Below are 12777 nucleotides of genomic sequence, written 5' to 3'. Positions count from 1 at the left end.
TGGGCACAATTAAGGGCGAAACAAAGAGACAGTTGATCGACGGAGAACACAGCATTTATAGTGCAACTCCCAAGAAGCGACGCGACGACATCTGCTCATCATTGGCTGGGATATTGCCGCTCAATTGCAGGTAATCCACTCCATAACTCCGTTTCCTGGGCCGGGGCCGCGCATTAGAATCAGCGGAACAGTGTTAGAAGAGCTGACACAGTGTTGAACTGAGACCCTCTCTCTCTCATCGTGGGCGTCGTTTCCATAAAAGCATTTGACGATCTGGCCGCGGCTGGTGGGCAGGTGGTCTTGCAATCTCTATTGGTGAAGGCGCGCGCGATGGGCGCCAATCTTGGAATCAAATAGGGAGAAGATAGACGACGAGGTGGGGAAGCCCCGTGACCCAATCTTCATGCGCGGGGGGGTCATTTGAGGTGCTGGGCAGTTGCAAGGGGGATGGGGGATTCGGATCATGGTACAACTTGGCACATACAAGGGTCTTTGAGACAGTCCTTTCGTCAACCATGAGCCATTTCCTGACAACAGAGGCAATGTTCAACTTGATTGCATCCTGATAGCTGATTTTGACATGGAACCACCTTGATCGACGGATCGCGTCCCCCTCCATCCCTGCTTGTCTACAGTGGTGCCAGAGACCTCCGGCTGGACAACGTCAAATTGACTAACTAGAAGGTGTTGGTAAAGACCGGACGGCGACCGATCAGCCCATTCCCAATATTGACTCAAGTTGATATCCCTGTTGTTGTGATAAGGCTGCATAATGGTGCGGTGGTACCTTTTAATCGACCAGGAGCGAGGCACACGATCCTGGAGCTGAGCTTGTTCCCCCTTTCCTCATGAACCGGCTTTCGGCGTTTTCAGCTTTCATTGGTGCTGTGCCATCCTCTCAGGTGTTAACAAAAATCGGAGAGGTTCCGAATACGAGCTTCTTACCAATTGACGCAAAGTGAGTGCAAGATATTGGTTCTCCCAGCGCAGTTGTCTCATTTGATCCTTTGTGTCCTCGAGCAAGGCTTCGAGAAGCGCCAGATGGTTTTGACAGCTCATAAGCGCTAGGTTCGTACGACCACTACGCCGGCGTTCTTCGACCAAGAGCGAAGAGGCTGCGCAGCAGGACGTTTCTGGGTTCGCGTAAAACGGGTTCGGGGAGCTCATGGCGAGTATACATTGGAAGGGTAGTCTGATAAAAACAGCGAAGCCTCTGGCGCTTCAAATACTCGTTGAAATAGTCTCTTCTGTCAACACTGCCAGCGTTGCTAATAGCCGCCGTCATGGGGGTCCCTGTAAACGCTAATCTGGCCCACTCAGTGGTGTGATATCCGATATGCGGGTGGGAAACAAATCCCCACCTCGACCACTACCCCTTCTTTTCTGCCCGTGCAAGCCTCCCAGAAGGTGTGTCTCGGGGTCTGAGTCGGGAGTTTGGATCGGTTCGGAATGGTTCCTCTGATTGTCCTCGTGTGGGTGACGGCGCACCGTCTGCCCTCTTAAGTTGTGATGTCGAATTCCTTGATGGAGCTCATAACATATTGGTTTTCAATTAACTGTCTAGCAGTCACTCAAGTAAAGCTAAAAACGGCGGCTAAACGCTTCAACGACTAAACAGCTGCTCTATTCAATATCAAGCCATACGTAGCCGCCAAGGAGGCCAGTTAGACCCGTACGTTAGGGGCTCCGACTGCAAAATGAATGGAGGTTGGGGCGGGAAAAAGAGCGTGAACATATAGCGCTTGCTCTGTCTAACATCACTACTAGTGATCCAGAGAAACGTAGTATGGTGACCCTGTAGCTCGGCAAGGTGTATGATGTCCTTGGCAGCTAGTTGTCGTTGGACCTCATCGTTGGTGTATTGGAAGAAGTGATGCAACGACCTTGCGACAGGTAACAAGGCGGGCGAGCTTCTGCGGGACGGGGGAAGAATATATGGCTTCTGGTGATGGCGAACAGCCTTCAAGAACTTGATCGCGTCTTGGGGGCGGTCGTATGTCCATGCTAGCTGGCGAGCAATGGGATAGAGGATTTCCTCCACCTCCATCTCACTGAAGAGCGACCAAGTGACGGTAAATGCATCTTCGACAGGTGATCGCGGCAAGAACTGACGGCGCACCGCGAACTCCAAGTCCTCGATGAGTCCGCAGACACCTTGATATGGGTTGCGGTCGTGTCGAACATCATCGCAAGCCTTTGAGAGTATTTCTCGAACGATTAGCTGGCTGTTCATGCAGAAGATATTGTGCATGGCCCGGCAGGTTTCAACGGCCGAGGCGAGGGTTGTCAAGTCCGGAAGGCGCTCCATGATCAGAATCACCACTTCCACTGGCAGATTAAGGAGTGGAGGAGAACGGCAGCGGAGTATTCTCCTCCTCGCCTTGCGTTTGCGACGTTGGGAGAATCGTGGAGGCATGGTGGATTGAACACAGAGTTTAGAACAGATCTCGAGCGAATGGTGAGGAAGATGACTACACAGGAGGCTAGGTATTTATGCGCTGCATCCGCGCTGTGAAAGCGGCTGAGCATCCGTGCCGGGCACCACTGACTGGCTCAGTGTTCAACCGCATTGAACTTTGGCGTGTGTGGGGTGGTCCGAAAGCCCCGAGAAAGCCGGGGTTCTATTGACGCCAGCGCGGGCACGGAGACGGGCACGGCCAGGGTTGCCGATCAGGCGCTTAGGTAGGAGTGGGTCTCGACATGATTTGCGGTTAAAAGCATCACTCTCGTCTGTTTCCTTCCCAGACACAACATCCAAAATACCACGCGAGAGAAACAAGGCTTGGATTCTAAAATGAACCGAGTATCTATGCAAGACGAAATTTTGTATGCGCTGGAGACACTCCGTGATGTACAAGGCCACTTGAACAACATCCAGCTGCGAGCCTTTGAGTTGGAGGAGGATGTTGGGAATCTCATATCTTGCAACTTGAGGCTCCTCGAAAGCCTGAAGCAAGACGAGGTGAGCCCTTAATCTCCTGGGAGTACTTAGCTAACAATACAAGCTCGAGGCATGCTCTGGCAACGAGCCCCCAGCCCCAAGCACACCTCATGCGCCCTCGGCACCTTGGAAAACATCACAGCCCAAGAATGGTGGCACGATGCTGGAGAAGGACACGGGAGATACAAAGAAGGAGGTGTGATAGCTACTATTCTTTATTACCTGTAGCTATTTACGACGGCCATCTTCTGTGCTACACCGTGCCTCCATGTCAAACTATGGTGAAAAATATTGCAAGTTGTGAACGAAAATAGCTATTTGAGCAAGGAGATACTTGAACAAAACCTGTTAAGATAGAGGGGGGGAAATTGAGTCAAAAGCAGACGAGTCAAAAGCAGACTTATAACAGAGGTAACAGAAGGAAACCGGCACTAATTTGCGATCAAAGGGAATTGCAGAGCTGCAAGGAGCAGATCAGCAGAACTCGTTTGCTGAGATACGAGGCCTAGGCATCGGAGCACGAGCTACCCCGGGCAGTAATTGTGTGCAGAACGGTGACGGTTGAGATGACTGCAGGAAGGAAAATCGAGCGGTCAAGAGTTGCCCTAGCCCCGCTAGTTACCGCGGGTTCTTCACTTTTCTCTTTTTCTACTCTAACTAGACGCATGTGAATAACTGCAGTGTAACTGGGAATGTCAGGGACCATTTCTTACAGGTAGTACTTGTGTCAGCAGTCTCCGTCGCCACTGCATTGCTAGTTGGTGTGGTGGTATCTGCTGTGACAGAAGTCTCGCGCGTTGCAGTGGCAGGGAGTTCGGTAGATATGGTGTTGTCCATTGTGATAGATTCATCAGCTGTTGCAGTAGTGTCAACCGTTGCAGTAGTGTCAGCAGTTGCAGTAGTGTCAGCCGTTGCAGTAGTGTCAGCCGTTGCAGTAGTGTCAGCCGTTGCAGTAGTGTCAGCCGTTGCAGTATCGGTGCTTTCCGTAGCAGATGCATCGCTGGTCTCCGTGCCACCCAGGGTGCCAGTTGGGGCGCTTCTTGGCTTCGTAAGACGCTTGGTGATAGTCGTCAAGGTAGAGTATATCGAGCCTGTGGTGGAGTGGGTCGCCGAAGTTTGGGTCTCTTCTGGGGATCCTCCTTCACAAATGACCTGCCCATTAGGTCTGTCAACCTGAAGGTTGAGGCTGCGATCCGATTGGCCACCCGTAATAAGCGCTCGGCTGCACATCAGGAGCTCGCTCGCGCATCGCCTAGACTGGCTGTAAGCCTGGTGTGGTTGAGGAACCCTGTTCGATGAACTGACCATGTAATGTATGCTTCTCCCGATGGAGCATTGAGCGGCACCGAGAATTGCGCAAGCTCCGGACCATCACAGGGGATTGGTTTGAACGTGTATGTAATGGGAAGGAAATCCTGGTCATCAAAGTCGATGGTTGCTGTGCAGGGTTCAGAAAGGGGATAAGCGGTTCTGTTGTTGTCAGTCAGCCGCTCTCAGTACCTAGGTATGTGTGGAGCGCCCACCTCATGGTCACCAGGTCCAGACCGGCCACGAATTCGATGGGGTTGTAAAGACACTTCGAAGCAGCATTCGCCATGGCAAATGTGGCGCGAATAAAAAGGCTGATGGAGAGAAGATGCTTCATCTTGGAGTTGATTGTTGATGTTTGCTGGAGTTACCTATGATCCAGCTGGGAACAAGGCAGCCTTATATTTTCAAGCAGCTTGATCTTGTCTGGTTTCCAGAAGCTGGAAACAAGATCCGGAAACCGAACCCAGTACGTTAGCGTGAACATGATCCGGCAGCGCTTAACGAGGCACTTCGTTTCTAATCTTGTTGGAAGCTTGCGACGTTGGTCCACACATCACACACCCTCCCGCAAACCTCATTGCCCACACTGAGCACATAAAAGCGAAGTCCTCCGACATCTTTTAGAGGTGGCAGAATTCTTGTAAGCCACCATGTTTAACTCAAATGATTATTTCAACTTGGGACTGGAGAACCCCCCCCAGTCGCAAACAGAGAAACAACCTTGCAGCGATTTCTTGAACTCATGGAACCCTTCCCTTGCCATGGACAACACCCCTCTCCGGCCCCAAGATCAACTCAACTTCAACTCACTTGGTGGACAGAGTACCTACGGGACACCTCCATTACATGCACCGCTGTCATCGACGACGGGTCCGGGAACTGCCCAGCCCTGCACGTTGAATCTTGTTGTACGGCCTGAACAGCTTGAAAACGGCAGCCAGGGGTAAGCACCGTCTCTCCGAGGCTACTTGCAGACACTGACGGATCATTCTGATAGCTCAGAAACACAGAGTCGGATTGAGCGCGTGGAGCGCCGACTCGAGCGTGTGGAGCATCGTCTTGAACGTCTCGAGAGTGTACTTGGGGATCTACAGGCCAGCTTGACTAATATGAGGGACACGATGGAACTTCAGCGCATAAGTCACGAAGAGAAGGTCAGCCACTCAATTGAGATAATCAAGAGGGGTATGGATAAGTTTTTCACTCGTTTTGCGAACGAGTTGAAGCCTGAGATGATGGCGACTGAGGAGCTGAGTGAGCGCAAGGCTGATCTGGCAATCATGTGACGTAAGCTGGATGCACGTATGGTCAGGGGCTGGACCCGCAGGGCCTGGTGTTTAATGCAAGTACTTTACCCGCTTGCTTTCTCGCATCAACATGCCACTTTCCGCCTTTCCACACCTCTTCTGCATGTCTGGATGTGAACACCAGCACGTTCTCTCGTCGTACCAGATTTCTTAGACCGAATCCAATCGGGCGAGCGGGACGCAGAGTTGAGCCTGACCATGGCGGAATTGACTCTTCTTCCTGTTCCCTGTCTCTGCAGGTTATGATTTTACGAGTCACAAACGGATTTGGAGTCTTCCGGCGCTAGAGCCTGGATGTCAAGCAATTAAACCTTGTACGCACGGAACTCGTTGACTCACCTGAGCTGATGGTCGCAACCTTTTCCAGATTGTCGGTAACCAATGAAATCTCTTACTTGACGTAGCAGTGGGGACATTGCGAAAGTACCAAACAAGACGTTCGCCGCTGTGCTCTTCCCCTCATTTTGTATCATGTTATTTTCATCTTCGCTTTTACATTTCATTGATATCAAGGCATATAGTCTAAAGTACATACGGCTCTTCAGTAACCTTGCTGCCCTCATCGGTTCGCCCAGCTTCATCCTATTCCAGACGTGGCCTTTTGGTGGGTCGTCGATCTTCTTTGGCGGGTCGAATTTCGATCGCCTCCCTCGGCCCACGTTGTGATCGCATACCGCGAATCGGGGCGACCGGGGGAGTGAATGGGGGATCCTCGAATCCCTGTCTCTCTCTCTTGCGCGAGTTGCGCCTGGGTGGGTTCGGTGCTTCGGACACATTACGAATCGTTGATGGGGGGGCTTTAATTGCCGCATCGTCATGCCCCGGCCCACTCGCTCGTCTCTGACCCTCGAGAGACCTGCCGGACCTATTGGGCATTGTTGTGGCTCCTGACTGTGGGAGGCCCTGGTGGATTGCTGCGTCGGCTTCCTCTGGCTCTCTGTTTAGACGTTCTTGATCCGAGAGCTCCGCCGGGTCATTTGCAAAGAGCTGCGGAAGTCGATCCGATCTGCTTATCGGCATGGTTGATGATTGTGGCAGTGTTGGTTCCAGCGGCAACACGAGATGCTCCCCTGGCACATGTGCATGGGCTTGTATCGTAGTTTGCGCGCTCGAGGTTGGGGGCGGCCTACGGGCTGTGTCCCGAATGATTGTCCCCGCTTCTGGCTCGCTCTGCAGGGCCAACGGAGGCAATTGAGCCTCCCGGGAAGATTTGGTAACTGGCTGTATTGGACTCGGCACCTCTGGAGCGCTGGATGTGGGAGGACTACGGGCAATGTCCCTCTGAATTGTGTGACCTCGTGTCTCAATCTCTTGGTACTCCGCTGCAGCGGCTGGCTCAGGCTGGCTAGGTACACTCGCGGGAAGGCTACGGCCAGTATCCCTGAGAATGGTTTCTTGTGACGGATTAGACGGACTGGTTTGATCTTCCTCCGGCTCTGCTGGCCTCCTCGTCCTCTGTGGTGAGGGGCGTGTTATTGTTCTTGGGGTATTCAGGGAACGCTGTTTTGGAGGCTGGCCCCCTTTGCGTTTCCTACCAACACGGCGTGCTTTAAGCCCCAGCGTGCGTGAAGCGGCTCTCTTGTGCGGCTTTGGGCCTTTGGTCGGCACATTATCACCGGGATCCTCCATTGTGACATCCTCGGGCTGGGCTTGGAACGTCCTGTTGGTCTCTGGAGAGATCGTGCCAGAAACTTCGCTGACGGCTGGAGAAACAAGGGTGGTCAAGTTATCTGGGCTGTTGCGGGCTAGGTCCATGCCACCACCAAAGAAGGCATTCATGATATCCCGGATCACGAAGATGGGAGTAAAGGTCCTTTCTCTCGATATAGGCTGGGCTAACTGTGGAATAAATGCTTGCGATCTCAGCTGCAGGTAGGTTTTCGTAAATGGTATGCCTCCCCTCCAGTCCGCGGGATCCCCGTCCTGAGGCTTGTATTGGGCAACTTCGGGGTGGCCGGCTCGCAGTTCCAATGTCTCTCGAATCTTGGGATTGTCAAAGCCGACCTGGATCGCAAGATGAGCAAGATAGATGATTTGAGGACTCTCTGGAAATGCCGGCATGGTTTCTCCCCGTACGTCTTGTCGGGGGTGCTCGAAGGACAGCCGTGCAAAGTCCCGGAGAGCAGCGAGAAACACAGTTGTGTACGCATGCCACTGTGTCGGGGTTTCGGAGCTTGTTGTGATTTCTCCAGGCTCGCACTCGACGTACTGGACCGCAGCGCCATTCCATTTGCTTGACAGGCTCTCAAACAGTGTCGGTTTGCCCTTCCTGCTGGTGGGAGCTTCCATCAAGTATTTTCTCAGGATTTTAGCTCCTATCGAGAAGAACTTCATATTTTCGTGGAAGGTTTCAATACTGGGAATGATAACCTGAAGAGATAGTATTCTCTGTCGCACTCTGTCCCGTACGTCGAGATCTTCTATACCACGAAGCAGGGTTCCGTCGTCGAACATGCGGCCAATCGCCACCCTATCTCCATGGCTGGCGATGGGGGCACGAAGTTGGAGGCATTGAACATCATGCAAGGTAATGGCTGCATTGGTGCGGGGGTTGTCCTCTGTGATGTACTCCCAGACGTGGAGAATGTGTCGCAAGGCGAACGAAAAGTTCTCGTCGCAATGGAGGGCGAGGTGCTTGTGGACGTTGCCTAGCTGAAGCCCTCCTATCACACCGGGAAATTTGATGAGGGCGTCGAGATCGCTGACAAGTTTCGGTCGTTTCAGCAGACCTTTTAAACTGACCTGCTTGGGACTCGACAGCCTGCTAGTAAAGTCTGCTACCCTCGCCTTGTCGTGGTTATTCATATACTTCCTGACAAGTCGATAGACTTCGGCATCGGAGTAGGGAGTCTCCCGCGAGGTGGCTTCGATTCGATCCTGGATTATCTGGGAGTCGACGGATGCAAGCGATATTTTCAGCGGGAACTCTACCCAGCTGCCTTGAACGCGCAACAGCTTGACCACCCACCATGAGAGAGGCTGGTGCTTTATTGAAGCTCGAATTCTATGGCGGCCATCAAGACAAGCTATACGGAGGCCGGATAGAAGTGGATAGTTTTTCTGACGAGTTGTGCACTTGAGAGCTTTTTCAGATATTCCCAGTGCCGAGGTAATGTCCTTGAGGTCGTCGTGCGTGATGATCCCATGGATAAAGTTCTCTTCTTCTTCCTGTCTACATCTTGTTATCTCGAAGGATTTCGCCAGGCGCCTGACAGCGTCGGGATTTATCTGCCTACCCTCTCCGTAGGGAAGCAGCGAGCCCACTGGGCAGCGGACAATTCCGACGAGTTCCATGATGAGTTGCGACACAGGAGTTGGCGAGCTCTCTCGTGTCGACCCGTGTCTTGTTTTATTTCATGGTACTTATCGGGAATCGGGGTGACCAGTGCGAGCAGGAGTAAACGGAGGGGGGGCTGACCTTCCATGCTGACACAAACAGTAAACAGGAACCGGATATTGTTGTCAACAGGGCAAGGTTAAAATACCAGCGTGCAACGTCGAGGACAAGGCAAAGGTAAACACGCGTTAACTATGGCGTCCCACAATTGGATTGAGCTGCGGTTTGACAGACGGCGAGAGTTCTCTCCCGTCATTGTCGAACACCGTAGAGCATATCAACTTTTCGACCGACAAGCTTTTCAACCGCGCATGGTCCTTTCCATCGGGGGGACAGAAAAGAGGCATTTCTACCAGAACCTGGAGCTCGATGATAAATTCCATCACAGCGCTGGTGTCTCATTCCGGCCGGTACAGCTTGCGACGCTCATAATGGACTGTGAGCTCCATAACCTACCCCAGCTCGATGGGTTACAGGGCCAGCACATGGGAGGACAGGCAGTGACGCATCGTCTCCAGTGTGGGTTGACGCCCCGCAGCCCACCACACAAGGTCATGCAATTTGCCTTCGACTTGTATTGGCAAATTCTTTTCCCATTTGCTTCAACAGTCTTACTCTTTCTAGACGATCTGGGCGGCGTTGGACCCGTGATAGAACTTCTCGCATCTTGGGCTCGCCGAGCAAGGTTCAGGGCGGTTTCAGCTCCACCAAAAATCCTGGTTCTGTTCCACTGGCGTGATCGTACTGCGGTCGAGTCGTTCGAAAGTCGCCTACGGGCAAGGTTGATGTGCTCCATCCCAGGAGGCAAGGGACCTGAGGAAAATAAAATCGACTCCCCCATATATTTGCAGGGTGAAAAGGCTTTCGAGAGCGTGCAGCTGGTTCCAACTTGGAAAGCTGCCGCTGAGTTCTGGCCTCAAACAGAAGCGTCATTCGCGGCTCGTGAGAAGGCTGGTTATGGATTTAGCAGTGACCACCTCAAGCACCTTCTCCAGACTGCTGTCATCCAATTCGCCCAGTCCACTGGCCATCACATCAACTTTCAGCATGCCGTTCGCCTTCGCAACCCGCCGTCGCCACGGCTAGCAGAAGGGCTGATTCACTTTATTTCATCGACGAAGGATACCAACATAAATCACGTCTCGGTCGTGGCTTCTGCACTGGACCTTGATGCTCACCCTCCCGGCATGCACTGTGAGCTGGCGGGCCGACATCCCCGGCCACTGACTGCTCCGCTAACGTCGCCTAGTCTTCCCTCCACACCTGACGTTTGACAATGACTACAAGGCTGCGCTGGCCTGGGCAGAGCAGAGTCTGCGCGAGGTTGAATTGACACAGCGAGTCCGCAAAAGATTCATTCGCTACTCTCTGGAAAGGCAGCACGGCTCCTCAGCCCGTGCCCATCTCCGTTTGCTCCACAACTTCCAACCCGCTTGGCGCCACTGCATAGAAAATGAATTCTGTTTCGTCTGTCTCGTCCAGCTCGCCTCGGCCACGTTGGACTGCAAACACCAACTTTGCGGCTCGTGTGTAATTATCTGCGGGACCTGTGAGGAACGTGGTTTAACAGAGGCGGCTATGAAGTGTCCTCTGTGCGGGCATCTCGGCAAGCCAATCCTGGTGCAGCCGCCGACGAGTGGGAATCGGGTGCTGGAGTTAGGTGGGACATCCCAGTCTAAGTGGCAGATGCTTAACTTCTTAAAAGACCTGCAGTCCTCGATTGGCATACGGATTCCTCTTTACGAGCATTTCGATCTTGTTATTGGGTCTGGTATTGGTAAGCCAGCACATCTGTCGAGCTTTCGACTCTGACCTATTTTGATAGGGCTTTTCTTTGTACAAACCATCTTCCTAGAAGGATGGAGTTTGCCTGACTGCCAATATCACCTAAAGAACCTCGGTGATCCCACGGTTGACAAGCTGCAATCTCTTGTATCTTTTGGTAAAGGACTCACCTGGAGAATGGCAAGGACAGCAAGTTTTAACGGCACAAATGCTGTCCTTGTCTTCGAAGGCCATCGCATGATGGGAAGGCGAGCTGAGTAAGTAGACGGCACACGATATGATCGGAAGCTGACGTTTCAGTATACACGCTGCCCTGCGCAAAAGGGAACCTGACTTCACTTTCAGGTATATGGGAGGGCCCTACAACGTCCTGTCTATGAGGTCCAGCACTGCACGGATGATTTCGTGCCTATTTTACATCGAACTGGTCGCAGCTCCCATGTTCTATTCTTCGCCAGAAATTGTACATGTTCGTCTTTTGTGCCGTCTTCCTCCGGGCTTGGAGACGATGAAGTTCGTCGGGTTCTTGAACCTTCAAGGCATCCAGATCCAATATCGCGGGGCAGAACTAGAATGGAGCATTGATAGTTTGGTGACAACCGCAGCATTGGCGCGCTGTGGCCAAGGGGAGGCCTTCTGCAGGGTTCTAGAACTGCAGGTCGCCGCGATGGATACGAAATTAGACCTATGGCTAAGTGGGGATTCCATCGGAAGGCAAAGCATCAGCAACTGCCCTTACAGGGTGGATAGGCTTGTCCAAGATCAAGGGTTAGATTGTGCATTCGGAAGGAGGGATCATCAGGTCGTGCGACAGGCCGAAGGCACTGCTGGCAGTGATCTGGCTGCGCAGATCGAGGAACTGAGTGAGGAGCTAGGTAGATTCTTGCCATCCGGGAGTGCTTTGTAGGTTACGTATCCAGGTCTGCGACATGATTTCTTGTATTGCGCCTCAGGGTATGCAGTGGGTGAGACTGACCTCTAAGTGGGCAGGTCTACCTGACGTAGCCGCATGTCGTTCCTTTAGCCAAGACGCGAGTCCCTTGTTCATAAAATGGCGTGGAATGCATTGAAAGTAATAGGTATACGAGACTCAATTACTGTCGAAAAAGGGAATTTCAAGCCTATCTACACAATCTCTCTAATTTTATGAGTAAATCCTTCAGTCACATCCATCTCTCTTAGCTCGGCACCGTGGTCCACTGGTGAACCTGGATTATCTGAGTGGACTAGAGCCTGAGCGTCCAAGGGCCTGTGGAAAGATGACCTAAACCCTCCTTGTGGCGTACGATACTCGAGATCAGTAAACTTGATGATTCGGTTCGATGTCGTATTCTGGATAACCATCTCGCGCATCGCATTTACAAACTTTTCATCGCCAGAAGCTGGACTGAGTTAGATAGTGGATTTCACGTCTTATTAGCCACTCACCAACAACCACCGTCTGTCCGGGGTATCGTGCCTCTTGCCTTAGTTCCCGCGAGAACTCGCTGAAGTCAAAGCTATACTTTCTCTCCCAGTACTCATTCTCTTGAAATGGGAGCTTCCTCTCCGGATTCCTTTTCACCGGGTATACACACCAGACCACTAGGAACTTCGTGGCGTTAGTGAGAAGAACGGACGAAGGAGCAGGATCTTTACCCTCTTATCAATGGCTTGGAGGGCTCGAAGCTGATCCCCAACCCACCTGTCTTGATCGTCATGCTCCAGCCACCAGATCAGGTCCACATTCCGGCTCAGATCGCCGAAGACAGGGTCGCTCGAGTCTCTCAACCTGGCAGACTTATCTCGAAGGCGATCGTCGTGTTGCCGACGGGCAGCTAGATGAAGTGCGATGGGCAAAACCCCACAAATGCCCAGCCCCTTTGCTGTAAGGACGACGGTCTCAAACGTATGGACCTGAAGACTCCTCCCGTAAGGACCATCGAGACGAATGCGTTGGTTCGGCAGGATAGAACCGAGAGACCTACAGTGTTGTCCTTGCGTGCGGGAGATCAGAAAAGTGAGGCTACTGGTCTTGCCATTTACGTTGTGCTCTGGCTCGCTCCACGCAGGCATCATGGCGTAGCCATGAAAGAGGTCGTAAAAAGGGAGCGGAC

At 52.5% G+C, this 12777-nt stretch overlaps 2 protein-coding genes across 2 annotated transcripts; both read right to left on the bottom strand.

Annotated features, from left to right (window-relative positions):
- Positions 1–3899: 3899 nt before the first annotated feature.
- Positions 3900–4586, bottom strand: LRP88_09324 (uncharacterized protein; the record flags this gene model as incomplete). Its single annotated transcript, XM_083245812.1, has 3 exons — positions 3900–4032; positions 4247–4411; positions 4465–4586. The coding sequence occupies 3 exons, from the start codon at positions 4584–4586 to the stop codon at positions 3900–3902; spliced, it is 420 nt and encodes a 139-aa protein (XP_083100306.1).
- Positions 4587–6964: 2378 nt separating this feature from the next.
- Positions 6965–8853, bottom strand: LRP88_09323 (uncharacterized protein; the record flags this gene model as incomplete). Its single annotated transcript, XM_083245811.1, has 2 exons — positions 6965–7014; positions 7095–8853. 2 exons carry the CDS (start codon positions 8851–8853, stop codon positions 6965–6967), a joined length of 1809 nt encoding a protein of 602 aa, XP_083100305.1.
- Positions 8854–12777: the final 3924 nt, after the last annotated feature.

Source organism: Fusarium phalaenopsidis (assembly GCF_050370095.1).
Source record: "Fusarium phalaenopsidis strain FUZ10S chromosome Unknown contig_32302, whole genome shotgun sequence".
NCBI lineage: Eukaryota > Fungi > Ascomycota > Sordariomycetes > Hypocreales > Nectriaceae > Fusarium > Fusarium phalaenopsidis.
The sequence above is the reverse complement of the archived record's forward strand: the minus strand, read 5'-3'. Positions and strand labels throughout refer to the sequence as shown.